The following is a 21,599-nucleotide window of genomic DNA, read 5'->3' on the forward strand; positions in this document are numbered from 1 at the left end:
GGCCTCTGGGCAGCACTGCTCGGAACTTGGCAGGGCAACAGCACCCCGTTTGTGTGTCCCCAAAGACAGTGGGGTGGGGGCAGGCTCTTTTCTGGCATTTTTGTGTTTTCGAGGGACCAGGGGCTGGGGATTCAACCCAGAACCTCTTATGTGGGACGCCGGTGCTCAACCACTGAGCCAAGAGGCTCCCCCGAGCTGGTTTGATTCTTTGTTTGCTTGGTTTTTAGGAGAAATGGGGAACTGAACCCGGGACCTCCCATGTGCAGAAAAAGCCCTCAAATGCTCGAGCCACATCTCTCCCTTTTCTGGCAATTTTCCTGTACAGGAGAGGTTGTTGCTCATTGATTCTGGAGCCAGGCCCTGGGGGATCAGGCACGGGGGGGCGGGCAGAGCACATCAGGCACGGGGGGCTGGGCACGTCGGGCACGGGGGGCTGGGCATGTCGGGCATATCTGGGTGGTGGGCACTGCTGCATTCGCTCCCACAAATTGATTTTCTTTTCTTTTTTTTTAAAGATTTATTTATTTATTTATTTCTCTTCCCTTCCCGCAACTCCCCACCCCGGTTGTCTGTTTTCTGTGTCTATTTGCTGCGTCTTCTTTGTCCGCTTCTGTTGTCGTCAGCGGCACGGGAATCTGTGTTTCTCTTTGTTGTGTCATCTTGTTGTGTCAGCTCTCTGTGTGTGCGGCACCATTCCTGGGCAGGCTGCACTTTCTTTCGTGCTGGGTGGCTCTCCTTACGGGGCGCACTCCTTGTGCGTGGGGCTCCCCTACGTGAGGGACACCCCTGCGTGGCGCGGCACTCCTTGTGCACATCAGCACTGCGCATGGGCCAGCTCCACACGGGTCAAGGAGGCCCGGGGTTTGAACCGTGGACCTCCCATGTGGTAGACGGACGCCCTAACCACTGGGCCAAGTCCGCCGCCTTGATTCTTTCTTCATCTTCACAGCGCTCTCAGGAGAACAGCTCCCATTCTGACCGAGGTTTCCCCTGGAAGCCAGGAGAAGCCTGGGATATTCTCCAGGGGCTTTGCCATTGGGCCCTGCTGGGGGATTGACGGGTGAGGTAATCAAGCAAAACAGCAAACAGCTGGGACTCCTCTGTGTCCTTAGCCAAGGGGCGGAATAACTAACGGTTTAAAAGGCAAGTGGGGAAGTGACTGGGCCCTGTCCCTGCGCCTGTCCCTGCGCCTGTCCCTGTCCTTGTCCCTGAGCCTGTCCCTTCACCTGTCCCTGCACCTGTCCCTGCGTCTGTCCCTGTCCCTGTCCCTGTCCCTGCGCCTGTCCCTGTGCCTGTCCCTGTCTCTGTCCCTGTCCCTGCACCTGTCCCTGTCCCTTCACCTGTCCCTGCACTTGTCCCTGTCCCTGTCCTTGTCCCTGTGCCTGTCCTTGTCCCTGCCCCTGTCCCTGTCCCTGCGCCTGTCCCTGTGCCTGTCCCTGTCTCTGTCCCTGTCCCTGCACCTGTCCCTGTCCCTTCACCTGTCCCTGCACTTGTCCCTGTCCCTGTCCTTGTCCCTGTGCCTGTCCTTGTCCCTGCCCCTGTCCCTGTCCCTGCGCCTGTCCCTGTGCCTGTCCTTGTCCCTGCGTCTGTCCCTGCCCCTGTGCCTGTCCCTGTCCCTGCACCTGTCCCTGCCCCTGTCCCTGCCCCTGTGCCTGTCCCTGTCTCTGTCCCTGTCCCTGCACCTGTCCCTGTCCCTGTCCCTGTCTCTGTCCCTGTCCCTGTGCCTGTCCATGCCTTCTTCACCCCACCTGGATCACTGCACAAGAAATCCTGGGGATTTATCATCTATAAGGGGAACTGTAGTCTGTGAATCAGCCCTCTTTATCACTCTTTAGCACCGTCCTCTCTACCCGGGACCCATGATCTGTTATTTTCTCCCATTTCTCTTCCCTCCCTACCTGAATAAATTACTGCCTAACTAACCCAGCATGCTCTCGAAATTCGTTTCTTGCAGTTTAGTCAAGAACCTATAATCCAGTAACAGTAGTGTCCTATATTTCTCTGAGGCTTTGTTCATTTTTCTTCATTCCTTTTGTCCTTGTTCTTCAGATTGTGTATTCTCTATTTTTAAGTTTAGTTATTCCTTCTAATGTTGGGTTCCTTTTAGTGCAGGTGTGGCCAGCTGAATCAGTTTGGCCTTTAATACAAATTACGGAATCCTTTCTAAGCAGAAGCTCAGACTGAGGGAGGAGGAGAGGCTGGGCGTGGATGGAAGCCAGAAGAGAAAGGCGCAGGCACGGAGCAGACGCTGCCATGCGCATCCCACGTGAAAGAAGAGCCAAGGACGGTGGCCACAGCCAGCCCCAGACTCCCCCAGACTTCAGGAAGACAGGCTGTCTCATGGATACCTCGACTTTGGGCTTCTCCTACCTCAAAGCACGAGCCAGTATCCCCACCGATTAAGCGGGCCTACTTTGTGCTGTTTACAACGGCAGCTGGGAAGCTAAGGCATGCCGCAGGCGTCCTCAGAATCCAGTTGCTCACTGCTCCTTGAACACCACCTGCCTTTCCAGCTCCCGGGACTGCTCACGTCATCCCTGTACCTGGGACCCTTGCCCTCCTCACAGCCGGGGGCCACCGCCACCACATGGAGTCTTCCCCTGAGCCCTTGACGGAGCGGTTCTCCAGGCGGCCCCAGCGCACTCTGGTCTGACAGTCCTCCATGAGCCCTCTCAGCGCAAATGGTTCTCCCCTGCTCATTCTGAAGGAAACAAAAACGACCCTTCCTGGCCTTTCAGGTTAAGGAGTCTCCTACTGCGATGGAAAAGCAAGGCATAACAATACCGCTAGATGCAACGAACTAAGGAACACTGTAAGTTGTCTTGGGCTCTGACTTACTTTCCACTTCCCTCATTATTGTGGGAAGGAGCAGCCCATTTCATCTTCTGCCCTCACTTCAGACCCCGCTCAAGGTAAAGCCCATGAAGCAGGTGAGAGCAGCAGGAAGGTGGAGAAGAGGGCCTGAGCCCCGCTCAGCCAGGAAGAGGCCTGCCTTAGCGCTTCCCGTAAGCACATCCAGTGTTTTAACTGAGCACTTTATTCTTCTCTGGATTTAGAAGCATCAGTTCAGAAAAGGAAAGTTTCCTTTGACTCTTCCTTCTTCACTTGGTACATCAACAATTCCCTTGTATTTATTAGTTATTGTTATTTATTTTTAGTTAGGCCAGTGATTTATTCAGGTAGGAGGGAAGAGAAATGGGAGAAAATAACAGATCAGGGGTTCCAGGTAGAGAGGAAGGGGCTGAAAAATGATAAAGAGGGCTGATTTACAGGCTACAATTCCACATTATAGGTCATAAATCCCCAGGTTTACTTGTGTGGTGATCCGGGTGTGTGTGTGTGGGGGGGCTGCCAGCATGGGCCCAGACGCAAGAGAACAATTCCCTTTCAAAAGTCATCCCAGTTCGGGAAACGGACTTTGGCCCAGTGGTTAGGGCGTCTGTCTACCACATGGGAGGCCCGCGGTTCAAGCCCGGGCCTCCTTGACCCGTGTGGAGCTGGCCCATGCGCAGTGCTGATGCGCGCAAGGAGTGCCGCACCACGCAGGGTGTCCCCCGCGTAGGGGAGCCCCATGCGCAAGGAGTGCACCCATAAGGAGAGCCGCCCAGCGCGAAGGAGGGAGCAGCCTGCCGAGGAATGGCGCCGCCCACACTTCCCGTGCCGCTGACGACAACAGAAGCGGACAAAGAAACAAGAAACAAGACGCAGCAAAAAGACACAGAAAACAGACAACCGGGGGAGGGGAGGGGAGGGGAGGGGAGGGGAGGGGAGGGGAGGGGAGGGGAGGGGAGGGGAGGGGAGGGGAGGGGAGGGGAGGGGAGGGGAGGGGAGGGGAGGGGAGGGGAGGGGGAGGGGAGGGGAGGGGAGGAAAATAAATCTTTAAAAAAAAAAAAAAGTCATCCCAGTTCCTAAGTAATCCCTGCAGAGTACCCAAGACAGGTGATGTCAAACATGACAGACTTTTTTTCTTTAAAAGTTTATTTATTGGAGAGTTTGTGGTGTACAGAAAAATCATGTAAAAGTACAGAGTTCCCATATAACCCCCTCACACATACGGTTTTCTGTATTACTGACCCTTCGCGTTACTGTAGTGTCTTTGTTACGACTGATAAAATATAATTGACTATAGTCCGTGTTTTACATTAGGACTCGTTGTTTGTGTTGTACGATTCTATGCTGTGGTTTTTTAATGATGACACTCTAGGCAGTTGGTTGTGGCCCCCTCCAGACCCTGCTCCCCTTTCTAACTGTTGATAGTCACAAAAGACAGGAGCAAACGGTTGACTCGGTTGTTTCTTTTGAACAAGAGACTGATGTGCATTTCCATCAACCTAACCTCCGTATTTGAGAGCCTGTGGAAGCAGGTCTGTCCGCTGCTGGCCTGAGCAGCCGTGGTCAGGAGCTGCTGGCTCAGCCCAGTGGACACCTGCTGCCTCTGGGCCACTGCAGCTCAGGTAGGCTGCAGGGAAGTCAGGAGAGGGGATGGGCATGCGTCCTGAAATGTTTCCGTGGTTACCACCTTTTCCCATTTCCTCTGGACCTCTGCAGAGGTCCCCTGTGTTTGAGGGGAAGGGGCTTCCCTGGCCAGCACCCCCCGCCCCCCGCTGTTAGACCACAGCAGCTTTACTCCTAAGAGCCCATCCCTGGAGACAACCCAGTGTCCTGGTGGGTCGAGGGCTCGCACGGGCACGTCACAGCCAGTGCTCAGTGCTCGGCAACTGAAGGGACCACCTGACACTCGTGAGGCGGGTGGCTCTCGGGCTTCCTTCTCGAGGGAGAAGGCCGAGCTCAGAAGGCTGTCACTGTGTTTCCATTTGCAGAACATTCCCAGGACGACCAAGTCTAGAGACGGAGGTCAGCATGGCCAAAGGGAGCGCGTGGGGCCTGGCGGGTGCTCCTGTGCCGATGGGGCGTTCCCGCGGCAATGGCACACTTCAGTGTCTTGGCTCTGGTGGCGTCACATGAATCTCACAGGTGAGGCGTGTGGGCCGCAACACAGACGTCCAGGAGACGGCGCCTGCAGAGCCTGCTGCGCTACAAAGTCCTCTGCAGGAGATCGTTGGGCCACTGTCAGCGTCAGGGTGCGACAGCGCAGGGTGCTACTGTCAGGGCGGCTGGGTTATGTGTTAAGGGACTTCTCTATACTACTTTTTACGGTTTATTGCGAGCCTATAATACTTCAAAATAAAGTGTTTTTTTTTTTAATTTTAAATTCTCACTGGAAGTCTGTTGGATGGTCTCCCAGTTTACTTGAGGGTATTCTCAATATCAACTTCCCTCTCCTCTTTCCTATTTTATGCAACAGCCAAATCATGTCCACAGGGTCCTGAGGACAGAGGTTGAATTCCAAGTTCTGACATGGGAGTCGGCTACTTGGCGGGAACTCCGACGCTGAAGGGACCAGGCAGGGTGAGCGTGTCCTCAGCTTCCGAGCTGGGGCTGCCAGCGACTTCTGCCTTAAGGGGAGCCCACCGGCTATTTAGGGTCTGCAGGTCCGAACTGGTGGCGGCCCCCAGCCCCATGTGTGTAGATCTACACAGCTGCCCGGGCACAGGGGATGGGGTCAGGTAAACGGGGGTGCGGGCTCTCTGGCTTGTTGGCCTGGACAGAGCCCAGAGCTGCCTGTCGCCTCCCTGGCTGGAGGCCAAGGCCACCCTCCTGGGGTACGGCAGGGGCCTGCAGTGTCGACAGGACCCTCGCCTTCGGGCGCAAAGCAGGAGTCACCTCCCATTGAACCCGCGTGAGATCAGGTCCGGCCTGAGGTTTAACAGTTGATGTGAGAACCTCGAGGCGAGAGACCCTTCCCAGGTGGAAACAGTGGGCAGAGGCGCTGCGGCCTCAGGCGCAGCCTCCCCCCAGCAGGGGCAGCTGCCCGGGGTCACTCAGGCACAGTGGACGGTGTCCTGTGAGAGCGGAGATTTTGAGGCTCCTTCCAGAGCAGAGCTGCTGTGATGTGTCCCGGCTGCAGGGCTGCCTGAGGGTCACGGTCGGGGCAAAGTGCCCTCTGCAGGGTAAATATGACGCATGCTGCATGTTTCTCACCCTTTAAGGGCTTCTTCCTAATGGGCTATGACAGTCAGGCCTCTTTACATTTTTTTTGTTTTTGTTTTTGCATTAGTTTTATTCTTTCCCTCATATACCCAGCACTCTCCTCCCTTTCCACTCTTCCCTATTAACATTTTACATGCGGATGATACATTTGTCACAATTGATGTACAAATATCGAAGCACTGATGCTAACCGTGGTCAGTCGTCGACATTTTGCACCAGACACTTTTATAGGTTTTGATGAAATTTAAAATGGCCTGTATCCACTATTGCAAGACCATGCAGAACAATTCCAATGCCCTAAAAATGCCCTGTGTTCCATCCTTCCCTCCCCATCCCCTTGGAACTTATGGTAACCACTAAGTTTCACTTTTTGAAGAGTAAGATTCATAGTTACTGCATTAATATTAAGGGTTTGACATATTGGTCAGTTTTCTTTTATTAGGCACTGCCTATGTTCTCGAGGGATTCTTGCCCCTCTATTTGAGAACATAACATGACTCCCCAGGATAGGAGTTTAGTATTTTCTCGTTTATTGTGTAGGTCCCCACCCACTGGTATAACACACTGTGACAGGAGGAACACTCATATTCCACAGAAGCCTGCCCAGGTGCACCCTGTCCCCTGTACCCCCACATCCGACACCCTACACCAGGAACCCTCCCCTGCTGTATTGGCCAAAAGGACATTCCCAGTGTTGAAGTTTTAACCACAGACCAGCAGATTCCCAGCGTGCACCTGCTCCCGCCCCCGCCCCTCCTCCCAGTTCCATGGGCAGTCCAGCCCGACCCCCACCGGAGCCCTTCCCGGACCAGCACCGCCAAACCCAATAGCATCGCCGCACCAGCGCCACGGCCATCCACGGCACAACGACCCTTCCCCCCGTCGTAGACTTCGCCCACAGGGCACTGGCTCACAACTCTCTACCCCCTTTCCATCCCCGTAAACCTTTCTTCCAGACTCTCTAGCTCTGTGCGTCTGCTCAGTTTGCTTAATTCATATCAGTGAGGTCATGCATCATCTGCCCTTCAGCGCCTGGTTTACTTCACGCAATATAAGGTCTTCAAGACTCATCACGTCATCCACGAGTTAATGCTGCATTCCTTCTTACAGCTGAGTAAGTTTCCATTATATGTAAATTTGTATACACCACAATTTGCTTATCCATCTGTTGGTGGACATTTGGGTTGCTTCCAATTCTGGCAGTAGTGAATAATGCTGCTGTGAACATTGCTGGGCATGTATCTGTTTGTGTTTCTGCTTTCAATTCCTCTAGATATACAGCCAGCAGTGGGATTGCTGGATCACATGGCAGCTTTACAGTGAGCTTCCTCTTTCCCCAGGAACTGCCAAGCTGTCCTCTTCAGTGGCCGCACCGTTCTGCATTCCCACCAGCAGTGGATGAGGGTTCCCTTCCTCCACAGCCTCTCGTTATTATTTTTTTAGGGGGTGCAGGACAGAACCCTGGCCCTCGCACACGGGAAGCAGGCGCTAAGCCACTGAGCTACACAGTTCCCATCGGCCCTGTAAGGAGATGGAGCAGAAGCTGCCAGCACCTGACCTCCAAGACCGCGTGGGTGGAGGGCACAGGGGAGACCCCTCCTCTCCACACCGACCTGACAGTGTTGCGAGCACCCCGCCACGTGGGCAGCAGCCCGGCTTTCCGGGGGGCCTCACCTGTTGGAGCAGGGAGGGGGCGCCTGGGCCGGAGCTCAGCCCCGCTGGGGGCGGCAGGCCCGGGCGAGGCAGGTGTTCCCAGGAGGGGCGGCGGCCCCCAGGTGTGCTGGACCGAAGGCGAAGCTAAAAGGCCCACGGAGTACAACCTCCAAGAAGGGGCCGGGAGTGGGGTGGGGGTCCGCAGCGGAGCGACGCCCACGCTTGCGCACAGCCCCGCCTGCAGGTGAAGGCTGTCCGCTGTGGAGCACAAAGGAAGCAGTGGCGAGCGGCGAGTCGGGGGCTTAGCGCCCGGCGCTTCCACGGGGAAGCGTGCCTGCGCCCTCCCTGGGGGCGCGCGCGGTGCTGGGCGCTCCCCCGGGTCTCGGATCTCAGCACCAAGGGCCGGCTGAACGCCTTTTAATGCAAATCCTCTGCTCTCTGCCTCCCACCGCAGCGCGCCACGTTACATAACCCCTTGCGGGCCCCGCCCCCGGAGCGCGGGCCTGGCCCATTTTGGGGTGACGGTTCCAGTGGGCGGTCCTCGCTCTCCATCCAGGTCTGAGCAGACTTGTGTTCCGACCCGGCCGCCCAGCGCTGAAGAGAAACGGGTCTCCGACTGGCTCACGAGGGACTTGCAAACAAATCAAGCGGGGACGCTCATCTTCGCCCCGCAGCCGTCACCCCAGGAGTCCGCCCGGCTCCCGCCTCCTCGCTGCTGCTCCCACCCAGGCAAACCTACTTCTAACCGGGGCGCCCGGGAGCGCGGCGCACTGAGGTGCTGCCCCTGCCGCGCCCCGCACCTGCTCCCGCACCTGCTCCCGCACCTGCTCCCGCGCGCAGGTGATCTGGAGCCCGAGAAGGGGTCGCCGGCTGGGCTGGGGAGCGCGGGAGTCGGGTCATGGTCCGCAGACCCCGGTCCAAGGCGAGGCTTTAGGCCAACCGTTCCAAAGTTGCAGAGGCGGCCCCGGGCTTTGCGCGCGGGGGCGGGGGGAGCTCCCGGGAAGCACGGCGGGGACCGGGGCGGGGAGAGAGGAGACCACCCTCCCGGGCGCGGGGTCCCGGGAGCTGCCAGAAGGCGTCCGGGCGGGGACGGCCCACGCGGGGGCCGGGCCCGGGCGGACGGAGGGGAGGGGCGCTCCTCCCGCCCACCTGGACGCGGGGCGCCGGGGCGCTCCCGGGCGCGTGCACCTGGGCTGGGGGCGGCGGAGAGGAGGGGTGGAAGGGAGTGGGGCAGGAGAAAAGGGAAGGCGTTAGGGAGGGCAAGGGCCGCGGCGTGGGCGCAGGAGCAGAAGGGGAGGCCCGCGGGGGACACGCACGTGCGCGGCGGTGCCGGAGGTTGGTGCAGGCGCCGGGGCTGCCCGGAGTGGAGCGGCCAGAGGCGCGGCGCGCCAGGCCGGGCGCTGTTTCCCGGGGGTCGGGCCTCGGGAGGCCTCGGTGCCGGCGGTGCCGCCTGAAGGCGCGACGCTGCCAGAGCGCGGCTCGGGTCGCCCTGGCCCAGCCTGCCCGGTGCGGGCGCGGGGAGCCGCCCTGGGGCCGCGGGTGGGAGGGGTGCGGACTCCGGCCGGAGAACACGGGGCGCGCCCCGCCAACGCCGCGAGCTCAGGGAGCACCGCCGCTTGGACCCCAGCCCAGGTGCGGGCTGGCGGGCTGGGCTGTCAGCATCTCCCCCGGGCCAGGGCGGCTCGGCCTCGTGGCGGTGCTCCCGCGCAGGTGTAGCGGGGTGGGGGGGGGGGGCGGGATGGGGCGAGAGCTCAGGACTGGGTGGGGAGCGGGGAGAGGTGCGCGGGCTGGGGTGGGGGAGGGGGAGAGGTGCTCAAGCCTGGGGGTGGGGGGGAGAGGTGCGCGGGCTGGGGTGGGGGGGAGAGGAGCGCGGGCTGGGGTGGGGGAGGGGGAGAGGTGCTCAAGCCTGGGGGTGGGGGGGAGAGGTGCGCGGGCTGGGGTGGGGGGTGGTCAAGGCGCTCCGGCCCGGGGTGGGGGAGGGGGTCGAGGGGAGGAGATGCTGGGGGCGAGGGCAGGGGGAGGAGTGGGGAGGGGGGAGGCGCTCGGGCCTGGGTCGGGGGCTGGCCCGCGGGCTCTGGTCAGCGCGGAGGCGCGCGCCCTCCGGTGGTCCCTGTAAACGGAGCCTCTTCTTTTACCTCCTAAATCCGGGTCACGGCCCTCCCCTTGGGGTTTAAAAGGTGCAGGGAGGGTTTGCCTTTGGGAGGTGGACGCCCCCTGTAGAGACCCCTTCGTCTTTTCCATGACGCCTGCCCCCCACCCCCCGCTTCGCTGCGGGGGGGCGCTCCTGGGGGGACAGGGCGGGCCCGGGGCTTCCTGGGGTCCCATCAGTGCGGTGGAGAGGAGCGCTGAGCCACTGGCCTTCCGCGGGAGGGGCTCGTCGTGCGGGGAGGCCACCCACTTGCTTGCCTAAGACCCCGGAGCCAGATGCTTTAGCGCCCGCACCCCGGGCTCCAGAGGTGGGCCGTGTGCGCGCCCGGGACGTAGCCCAAGGGCCCGCAGAGCCCGTGATCAAACGTGCTCCTCTCTCTGCAGCGAGGCATGAGAAAAGCTCCCCAAGTGGATAAATGATGATAAATGGCTTCCCGTCAGGTCAGGTCAGGTCAGGTCATCAAATGAGTGAAAACTCGGGGTTCCCAGCGCCTTCCACAATTTGGAGTTGTGGGCGCCCAAAGGCTTTTCCTTGAAACAGGTAAGCTGCAGGTGCTCGCTAAATCTTTTCACACCTGAGTTTCAGAGTTGCTTTAGCACAGTGCCTCCTGGTGTGAGTTTTATTCATGTCTCTGTTTCTGACTCTTTGACAAGCTGCTAGGTGTCAGCTTGTTCCAGCATTTTCACTTCATCCTCATGTTCAGGTTCGTCTAGCTGCCCCGTGGTCCATGTTGGTAGGAAGTCTGGCAGCTCTTCTGGCCCTCCCTTGCCCACCTTAGGCCCTTTGCTGGCATGAGTGGGCTCTGCTTGGGGCCCATCTGCTGGGGCAGTGCTGGGCTCCGCGGCCTCACGGAGGGGGGAGCGAGCGGATAACTGAGTCCCAGGAAAGCCACTACCCAGCTGCCCCGTGTGCTGCTGAGAAGGACTTGTCCCTCTTCTTTGTTTTAAACTTTGCCTGCATTTGTAGAAGTCTTGGTTACTGTGTTAGCATATCAGTGTCATAAAGTCTTTAAAATAATCTTTGCTTTCTTGACAGACATTGAGCGGAAAAATGACTGAAAGCCCAGTTTGGGAGCAAGTCGGGACCAGCTTTGTTCTTCTTTATTATCGCCACTTTGATGCCGACAGGGTGCAGCTGGGCGCTTTCTACGTAGGTACCAATTTGAATGTGATTATGGTTTTTCTTCTCGTGTTGATCAGCACAAATCACAAATTTGATTTGGGTTTCTATGGCTTAGGGCACATGACTATGTCATCGGGAGGATACTAATAAAATGGAGTAAATCCAGTCTTTCTAAATACCACCCTTTGCTTTTTATTTTGGACAAGTTTTAAGTGTTAGTAGTCTGTGAGATTCAGTTTTGTATTTTTCTAAGGACATGAGGGAATAGGATTCCATTTATGCTAAACAGTCCTGTCCTGTGACCACAGAATTGGAGACATCTAATTAAATTAAGTGCGATGGCAGAGATGTGTATTGTTTTTCTTTAAAGGGTAATCCTGCGTAACTTGATTTTTAATATTTTAACATGTCATTGTTACATATCATAGGAACTGAAGTGAGTGCATTGACTAAATACTCATTGTGTACTGAAAAAGGGAAATAAGAAAAGCAAAATTGCATCTCCCTTCCCCAGAAAAAAAAGCAACTCCATTCAGTTTAAGATCTTCAGCTATCCCAGAGCTCTGATGTGGCAATAGCTAGAGTTTTGTGATCGCTATTACTTTGGTAAGTTTCTGTTTATTTTCTGAATCCTAACTCTTATGAAACTATCCCCTGGATAAATGAAAACACAGGAAGGGATGTAATTCTCATCTTGAATTATTTTTTCCAAATGTTTCTTTTTTTTTTTTTTTTTTAATTAGAGAAGTGAGTTCACAGAACATCCATGCATAAAATACAGGATTCCCATATACCACCATATTATTAACACTTTGCATTGCATGGTACATACGTTTGATGAAAGCACATTTTTATAATTGTGCTTTAACTTCAGGTTTACTGAGTAGTGCAGTTCCATGGATTTTTTTAAAAAAAGATTATTTATTTCTCCCCACCCCCTTCTCGTTTGCACTTGCTGTGTCTACCTTCCTTGTTTCTTTAGGAGGCACCGGGAGCCAAACCCGGGACCTCTGATGTGGAAGGCAGGTACCTAATTGCTTGAGCCACTTCTGCTCCCTGCTTTGTTTTGTCTCGCATTGTGTTTTTTCTCCCTTCGTTTCTTGTTGCATCATCTTGTTGCATTAGTTCACTGCTCCTGCCCATCACGTCAGGTTGCTGTCTTTTATAGGAGGCGTTCAGAACCTCTGCTCCCTGCTTTGCTGTGTCTCTCATTATGTTTTTTTCTGCTTGTGTCTCTTGTTGTGTCAGCTTGCTGTCTTTTTTAGGAGGCACTGGGATCCAAACTAGTGACCTCCTATGTTGTAGACAGGAGCCCAGTTGTTTGAGCCACATCCGCTTCTACCTGTGGATTTTTAAAAAAAAAATTTGGTTCTATTGCTATATATACAAACCTAACATTTCCCCTTTTAACCACATTCAGATATATATTTCAGTGCTATGTATTTTGATTTACAATGTTGTGCTCCCAGCATCACCGTACATTAATTACCAAAGCCATTTCCACCGTTCCACCAGGAACCCTGTACATTTTAAGCCTTAACTTCCCTTTCCCTACCCCCATCCCATCTCCTGGTAGCCTGTAGTCTAGATTCTGACTTGGAGAATTTGCTTATTCTAGTTACATCCCTTTAGAAACTCCCTTAACTAGTCAAGTCAGGTATCTGAGTCCCTGTTAAGAGTTTGCCTTTAGTTCTTCATCTTATTGCTTTATTCTTTTTTTTATTTAAAGATTTATTTTTATTTATTTAATTCCCCTCCCCTTCCCCGGTTGTCCGTTTTCTGTGTCTTTTTGCTGCGTCTTGTTTCTTTGTCCGCTTCTGTTGTCCTCAGCGGCACGGGAAGTGTGGGCGGCGCCATTCCTCGGCAGGCTGCTCCCTCCTTCGCGCTGGGCAGCTCTCCTTATGGGTGCACTCCTTGTGCGTGGGGCTCCCCTTCGTGGGGGACACCTCTGTGTGGCACGGCACTCCTTGCGCGCATCAGCACTGCGCATGGGCCAGCTCCACATGGGTCAAGGAGGCCCGGAGCTTGAACTGCGGACCTCCCGTGTGGTAGAGGGATGCCCTAAGCACGGGGCCAAAGTCCGTTTCCTATTGCTTTATTCTGAAAAAAAAAAAAAAAAAAATTAAAACAAAACCCCTCACCCCCCACCCTTTCTCTAAGGGAAGTCTCCAGCTGCAGCAGCCTTCCTGCAAATTCTTGGCACCCACACACATGGCTAGCCTCCAGGTGACTCTCAAGTCTCTTCTGGGACCGAGAGCTCAACGATCTCCCACTCGTTTCTTGCCCTTTCCCCACCTTCCTTCCCCAGAGTCCCTAGCTGCGACCTATCATTTTTGCAGAGACACCTCTGAGTAGGTTTTTCTGCGCATCCCCCAAACGAAGCTTTTCTGGTTAAGAGTCCCAGCTCTGGGACCTATCACTTCTGTGATCACTCCCTGGCCTTGCTCCTCACGGGCGGCAGGTAGAGGTGACAGACCAAAGGAGCCTGGCAGCCATTGCCTCCCCTGGATTTAGAGCAGGGTTCTCAGCAAGGGGTCCGTGAGCTTGAATGGAAATTCAAAAACACGGGACTCTGGTGGGGACGTATTAGTTCAGGTGTGATGTGTTTATTAAATAATATGTAGCACAGTGTGGACTTGGCGAGGGGTCCATGGTTTCCACCTGACCGTGAAGGGGTCCGTGGAACAAGAACAGTTAAGAGCCCCTGCAGCAGAGGTCCCTTCGTGTGTCAGGTGGGGCTGCTGTGCCCCTAGCCCACCTCCAGCACATCCCCTAGCCTGCCCTCCAGGATAGCAGGTTTGGCAAGTCAATACAGCAGCAGGTGCCGTCACCGTACAGCAAGGTGAGCTGACTCAGGTGTGCGACACCTCACGGCCGAGCCCCTGAAGAACAACAATCCCAATTCTACGGCAGCTGTGACATGGAGGTCATGTCCCCAGCAAGCTACAGATAGGCCGAACGCGCCCTCTTTAAAAGTCTATTCTCGTGCCACCCTAGATGAGAGAAGCCGTTTGTTCTTTCTGCTGGCTTAGCTTTGAGGTGGTCTTGATGCGTGTGCAGTGGGATGGCTGAGAGCTTGTCCAGCTGGCGGCACTGCCTGGCTGGAGCCTGGACCCCTGGCCTTTCTGATTTTGCTCCCTTGTGCCCAAGAGGAGATGCGCTTGGGCCTGTCATCCCTGGAAAACTGAAATCTGCCAGTAGGGTGGAAAGCACCGGGGAGCCCTTCCGAGCGGGGATGCAGCTCAGAACTGGACATGGCTTGGTGGAGGGGGTGCGCTCAGGATGCCCAGAGATGCTTCTCGGAGCCTCAGAAGAATACTGCAGCAGCAGATGCCGCACGGGAGTGCTCAGCAGCCCCACAGCTCGCCCTGCACCGTGCTTGGAGCCACAGCAGCGAGCCCAGGTGGTGTGGGGGCGCGGCGCCGGGCACCCACTCAGGCTTGCTGTTCTATTTGTTGGCCTAGTTTAAACTTTTTTTTAAAAGATTGCAGGCATGTGGAACAAATTCAAAAGGTGAACTTTAAATCTCTTCCCCACCTCCAGCCGCCCAGTGCTGTTTCTCATGTACCTTCCCAAGACCCTTGCGCAGGTACAAGCATCTGTAGAGTCCTCTCTGCAACTGCACTCCTCTGCTGCTTGCTTTTTTCACTTAACAGTGTGTCTTCCAGATCTTTCCTCATCAGACCATGAGAACGGCCCCGTTGTTCACTGACTTGGTTCTATCCTTTTGTCCTTGACTGATGGAGAAATAGATTGCCCAGTCCTGTTTTACACAGAGGTGATCAGTGGTGTAAATTCCTAGAGCAGGGTTGTTGAGACAAGCGTGCATCAGCCCTTTGGTAAATTGGCCAGTGTCCCCCTGTAGTGCTGTATCACTGAATAGCCCCGTCAGGAATGCCAGAGACGGCCGATTTCCCCAGCTTCTTGCCAACACGTTATGTTATCAACTATTTTATCCATTTTTAGAAACCAGTTATCTTTGCCATTCCAATAGGTTATCCTGATAGTGAAAAATGGCTTTTCACTGGAGCTTTAATTGCCATTTCTCTAATAATGAAGGCTGACGGCCTTGTCATAGGTTGAAGAGCCTGCCTTTTCTAAGAATGATCTGTTTTACGATTAATTAGTTGTTGAAGGTTCTTGTATTTATAAGGGTTGCAGGTATTTTCTGTATTTGCCTTTTATCTTTTCACTTTGTTTATGGCATCTTTGGCCTTTCAGAAATTTCTTTTAATCTTTCACCCACTGGGTTCTGTTTTATTTTTCATGGCTTCTGGGTTTTATATCCCATGTGGAAAGGCTGGCTCCCATTCCATTATTATTTAAAGAAATCCTCCCATGTTTTCTTCTGGTCATTTTCTGGTGTCATTAAAAAAGAAACAAACAAACAAAAAAACTTATTTTGAAATACTTTCAAACTTACAGGATAGTTACAAACCACATATAGAGAACTCCAAAATACCCCTACCTCTGCCTCCACAACACTCAGATCTACCAATTTTAAGATTTTGCTACATTTGCTGTATCATTCTATCATCTGTACTTTTGTCTATTTATTGCTATCTCTGTTTATCAGTCCATTTTCTGAACACTTGTATGTTGTTTACCTTGTGCTCCTTGAACACTCCTTGTACGTTTCCTAAGAGTAAGGATATTCACTTACGTATGTAACCACCTTAAGTGCAGTTATTAAGTTCAAGAAATTTGACACTGGGAAACGGACTTTGGCCCAGTGGTTAGGGCGTCCGTCTACCACATGGGAGGTCTGCGGTTCAAGCCCGGGGCCTCCTTGACCCGTGTGGAGCTGGCCCATGCGCAGTGCTGATGCGCGCGAGGAGTGCCGCGCCATGCAGGGGTGTCCCCCGCGTAGAGGAGCCCCACGCGCAAGGAGTGCACCCCATAAGGAGAGCTGCCCAGGGCGAAAGAAAGTGCAGCCTGCCCAGGAATGGCGCCGCCCACACTTCCCCTGCCACTGACGACAACAGAAGCGGACAAAGAAACAAGACGCAGCAAAAAGACACAGAAAACAGACAACCGGGGGAGGGGAGGGGAATTAAATAAAAAAAAAAAAACAAAAAAAACAAAAACAAAATATAGTTTATAAAAAAAAAAAAAGAAATTTGACACTGATATAAAGCTTACGGTCTATATTCCAGTTTTCTCATCTGCCCCGGTAATGTCCCTCTAAGCCTTCTCTCCTCCCTTGTTAGATCCCACCCAGGATCACATATTGCATTTAATTGTCACTGTCTCTTTAATTGCTCTCTTTTTTAAATTGTGGGAACACATATACAACATAAACTTCTCATCTCAACCCCTCCCAGGCACCCCATGCAGGGGGATTAATCACATCCACTATATTGTGGTACCCTCACCACCTTCCATTACTGAAACCTTCCCATCTCCCCAAGCAGAAGCCCTACATCCGTTATGCTTCACTCCCCATTTGCCCTGCCCTGGCCACCTTTACTCTCTTTTCTAATTTCTTTCTATGTGCTCATGAGTGTGCATCTTCTCTGATGTTTTCTTTGTAGTTACCATGGGGCTTAAATTTAACATCCTAAATCTGTAACCACCTTGTTTGCTTTGATACCAACTTAACCTCAATAGTCAGCACCAGCTATGTTCCTGTACCCCTCCACCCCCACCTTTCTGTAGTTCTTGTCAAAATGATACATTTATGCATTGTATTCAAAACCACTGATTTATCATTACGTTTTATGCACACACCTTTTAGATCCTGTAGGAATTAAAAAGTAGCGTTACAAACCAAAAACGCATTGGTACTGGCATTTATGTTTACCTGTGTCATTACCTTCACCAGAGATCTTTATCTCTTCATGTGGCTTTAATCTGTTGTCCTGTCTCCTCTCAGCCTGCAGAGCTCTCTTCAGCCTGTGGAAGTGGTCCAGTGGTGACCAGCTCAGCCTGTGGAGGTGGTCCAGTGGTGACCAGCTCCCTCAGCTTTTGTTGATCTGGGAGTGTCTTGATCACTCCTCATTTGTCAAAGGCAGATTTTGCCAGGTATTGAGTTATTGGTTAGTGAATTTTTGCTTTCAGCTCTTTAAATGTCTTCCTACTGCCTTCTTAATCCATGGTTTCTTTTTTTTTTTTTTTTAAAGATTTATTTATTTCTCTCCCTTTCCCCCCACCCCACCCCCACCCCCACCCCGGTTGTCTGTTCTCTGTGTCTGTTTGCTGCATCTTCTTTGTCTGCTTCTGTTGTTGTCAGTGTTATTGTCATCTTCTTGTGTCAGCTCTCTATGTGTGCGGCACCATTCCTGGGCAGGCTGCACTTTCTTTTGCACTGGGTGGCTCTCCTTACGGTTGTGCGTGGGGCTCCCCTATGCGGGGACACCCCTGCGTGGGATGGCGCTCCTTGGGCGCATCAGCATTGCGCATGGGCCAGCTCCACATGGGTCAAGGAGGCCTGGGGTTTGAACCGCGGACCTCCCATGTGGTAGACGGACGCCCTAACCACTGGGCCAAGTCCGCCGCCACATCCATGGTTTCTGATGCAAAGTCAGCGCTATTCTTATTGTCACTCCCATGTAAGTAATACATGGCTTCTCTCTTGAGGCTTTCAGAATTCTCTCTCTCTCTGGCATTCAACAGTTTGATTTTAATATGCTGCTGTGTGTGTCTATTTGGATTTATCATGTTTGGAGTTTGAGTGTCTTAGAGGTATATATTCATGTCTTTAGTTAAATGTGGGAAGTCTTCAGCCAATATTTCTTTGAATATTCTTTCTGTCCCATTCTCTCTTCTTCTGGGACTTTCACAATATATAGGTATGCTTGATGGTGTCCCACAGGTTTCCCAGACTCTGTTCTCTTTTCTTCATTCCATCTTCTTTCTGCTCCTCAGACTGGATGATTTCAATTAACATATCTTCAAGTTCACTGATTCTTTCTTCTGCCAGCTCTAATCTGCTGTTGAGCCCCCCTGGGGATTTTTAAATTTCTGCTACTGTTTTCTTTTTTTTATGGTCAGAAAACTTATATTTAGTATTAGCCAGCTGGACTCAGTTTAGATGATCCCACTTTTGTTGGCAATATCCAAAACATCATAGTCAGGAGCCAGTTGACAAATGCCTTCTTCTCCCCATCAGGCCCCATTTGGACTTTGACCTTGGCCATGTCAAGGTCATAGAGCTTCTTCACAGCCTGTTTGATCTGCTGCTGCTTGGCCTTGATGTCCACAGAGAACACAAGTGGGCTATTGTCTTCAGCCACTTCATGGCTGGCCCAGTGGCCAAGCTTGTGTCTCCTGGGGTGCTCTTCCCAGGGTGTCTGGGCCATCTCCTGAGACGCAGAGTTGTAAGCTGGAAGGGAGCGGCAGATCTTCTTTTTGTGGCTGTGGACGCCATTCAGTACTGCCTTTTTGGCATTCAAAACCTTTGCTTTGGCTTCGGTTTGGGGAGGGGCAGGCACTCCCTTCTTCATTTTTGGCACCATCATTGTGAAAAGGGCTGTTACTGTGATCTTTAGCTCTGTTTGGTTCCTTTTCATAATTTCCATCTCTCTCATGACTTTCTTTTTGTGTTTATCATTTTCAACTTTCTGATTTCCTTTAGTCCTTTGCCCATGGTTTCCCTTAGCTCTTTGCACATATTTAGGGCCATATTTTTTAAGTCTTCATCTGATGTATCCTGGGTGTAGTCGTCCACACTGACGGCTTCCCAAGCTTCAGTCCTCTCCTTTTCCTGAGCCACTGCTTCCTGTTTATAGGTTTGTAATCTTTTGTTGGCCTGTGCAAGTGCTCTCCTGCAGGCTTCATCCGTACAGAGAGTTTGGAGAGTAGCTCCAGGCTGAAGTGTAGGGTTCTCCCTTGGCCTTTCTGCACCTGCCTCTTGTCATGGGCATGTGTGCGTGGCCCTAGGAATTCTCCCCTTATCAAGGATATGACTGTCCCCTCTTCCCTGGGAAACACTTTCCTCACCGTCGTGAGCAATGCACTGTCCACCCCACTGCTGGCAGCCCCTTGCCCCAGCAGCCCCTGGACTGCTCGTCCACAGCAGCCGTCCTCTACTTGAGGGCAGGTTCTGGGACGCAAGTCCCTCAAGCCACCCCAGGCAGATGGGGAGGACGTCCCTGCTCCCAGTGTGTGCACGCGGGCGCTCTGCTCCCTGGGAACGTGACCAGGGCTCTGCGTGGAACCAGGGAGGGTGAGGGAGGGGCCTGCTGGGGCCACCAAGAGCCTACCACTTTTTTTTTTTTTAAGATTGATTTTATTTTTCTCCCCACCCCCTCATTGTTTGCATTTGCTGTGTCTGTTTGTTGTGTGCTGGTCTTTTTTTTTTTTTTTTTTTAGGAGGCACCGAGAACCAAACCTGGGACCTTTTTTTTTTTTTTTTTTTTTAAAGATTTATTTATTTATTTAATTTCCCCCCCTCCCCTGGTTGTCTGTTCTTGGTGTCTATTTGCTGCATCTTGTTTCTTTGTCCGCTTCTGTTGTCATCAGCGGCACAGGAAGTGTGGGCGGCGCCATTCCTGGGCAGGCTGCACTTTCTTTTCACGCTGGGCGGCTTTCCTCACAGGCGCACTCCTTGCGCGTGGGGCTCCCCCACGCGGGGGACACCCTTGCGTGGCACGGCACTCCTTGCGCGCATCAGCACTGCACATGGCCAGCTCCACACGGGTCAAGGAGGCCCGGGGTTTGAACCGCGGACCTCCCATGTGGTAGACGGATGCCCTAACCACTGGGCCAAAGTCCGTTTCCCAAACCTGGGACCTTTGATGTGGGAGTGAACCTCCCAATCACTTGAACCACCTCCGCTCCCTGCTTTGTTGTGTCTTTCATTATGTTTTCCTCACTCTGTCTCTTGTTGCATCACCTTGTTGTGTCATCTTGTTGTGGCAGCTAGCTGCACCAGCCTGTCATGCTAAATCTGCTAAATCATGCTAAAGCTGCTAAATCAGCTTGCTTTCTTGCTTGTCTTTTAGGAGGCACCTGGAACTGAACCCAGGACCTCCCATATGGTAGGTGGGAGCTCAACTGCTTGAGCCACATCTGCTTCCCTGAGATCCTACCGCTTTTAAGGCGCCTTTCTCTTGGTTTAGTGCTCATCCTGTGACTGCAGTCCTTTAGCTGTTTTCTGGAGCTTTGAGAAAGGTGTTTCTGCCAGTGCTTCTTGTTGTTCAGCGCTGCTTGGTGTGTCTCATTCCAACGTCTTGGTCAGAGTGAGCCGGCTTCTTTCTTCATTTGAATGTTTCATCAGCTGTAGTTTATTTTGGTGTAAACTGTGAGCTACCCCCATGCTTTCAAGGTGTTTAAACTCTGCTTCTTGAGTAATTCACCTGTTCCCCACTGCTACCTTTCCGTGTGCTAAAATTAAGCTGAGTTTTGTAGGGTGTTTGAATTTGCTGGGCAGAGGGTGGTCTGAGGGGAGGAAACGATGTCAGAGAAGGTGCTCGTGGGGTGACCGGCTGAAACAGCGCAGGGGCAGCAGCCGTGCGTCCCGGCCATGCTCCTACGGAAACCGGCGCCAAAAGCTGCGCCTGGGCGGTACCAGCCTCCAGAGGAAGCTGGAGTGCGCGAGGTCCCTGGGAGGGACGGGAACTGGCCTGCGAGCGCGGAACCCAGGGTGCCTCTAGGGGAAGGGCAGAGGAGGTGGGGCGTGGAGGGGCTGGGGAGACTCTACGGGGGGGTGGGAGGGGTGGGACCTCGCCTCTGGAGGAGGATGCGGGTGGCCCAGGCCTGGCAGGGCTGCCCAGGGGAGGGCTGGAGAGGCAGGTGGGGGCCGCGGGAGGAGGGGAGTGCGGGGTCCTGCAGGAACTCCTGTTGGGGAGGGGACTTCGGTGTTCCTGTAAGAGAAAGCAGAGCTGGTGTCTGAGTCTGAGCCGGCTTAGGAAGAGCGGCTTAGGAAGAGCGGCTGGGGCGCACTCTCCTCGCAGTGTGGCCTGGTCTGTGCGCGCCTCGGCTCAGGATCCCGGGGAGGGGCCAAGAGCAGGGCGGGGTTCAGCTGAAAATAGGGGAGGCAGAGGGGTGTGAAGCTGGGGCTCTAGGAAGGCGCAGCCTCCTGACCCAGGGCTCCCCGCCACGCACTGGCTGCGATCGGCTCGGCCGTGCCTTGGCGTCCACCCCCGAGAGCCCTGTGTGGTGAGGTCTGCTCTCCAGGAGCGCAGCCCCACAGTGGCAGCTCCAGGGTCCCTGCAGTCCGGTCCAGGGGGAAGGTGTCCGTGGAGGGGAGCAGTGGCTCGGGTAAGCTCGGGCCAGCAAGGGCGGCCTTGGGGTGCTGACCCACGAAGGGCCCCTTCCACGGCCCTCCTCCTAGGGCCTTGCTGTGAGGAAGGCTCATCTCCCTCCGGAGCTAGGGCTGACCCCTGCCTCCCGCCCCGCCTCCCCTTGCCCCCAGGTTTCCCGGCACCGACTCAGCTCCTCTCCTCTCCTTTCCTCTTCCAGACAGATGCGTCCCGTTTGTCTTGGGAAGGGGAGCTGTTCCTCGGGAGAGAGGCCATCGTGGAGAAGCTGACGGTACGTGGCTCGGCTCAGAGGGCTGTGCGCAGGTGCTGAGCTGCGCCCCGCCTAGCGCGGCGCCCTTGACCCTCATAACAACCCGAGGGCACGGGGCAGGTGGGGTGGGGGACACAGGACTGCCCGGCGGGCCGTGGATTTCCGGCAT

General features: G+C 54.1%; 1 protein-coding gene across 1 annotated transcript in view; it reads left to right on the forward strand.

Annotated features, from left to right (window-relative positions):
- The first annotated feature begins 8,045 nt into the window (after window positions 1-8,045).
- The window catches only part of LOC131273727 (nuclear transport factor 2-like), a 69,417-nt gene continuing 55,863 nt past the window's right edge, over window positions 8,046-21,599 (forward strand). The window contains exons 1-3 of the mRNA XM_071208606.1: window positions 8,046-8,544; window positions 10,889-11,002; window positions 21,380-21,451. Coding sequence (XP_071064707.1) covers window positions 10,904-11,002; window positions 21,380-21,451 — 171 coding nt within the window. The 5' untranslated portion in view covers window positions 8,046-8,544; window positions 10,889-10,903. The remainder of the gene's footprint in view (window positions 8,545-10,888; window positions 11,003-21,379; window positions 21,452-21,599) is intronic.

Source organism: Dasypus novemcinctus, chromosome 16 (genome assembly GCF_030445035.2).
Source record: "Dasypus novemcinctus isolate mDasNov1 chromosome 16, mDasNov1.1.hap2, whole genome shotgun sequence".
Classification (NCBI taxonomy): domain Eukaryota; kingdom Metazoa; phylum Chordata; class Mammalia; order Cingulata; family Dasypodidae; genus Dasypus; species Dasypus novemcinctus.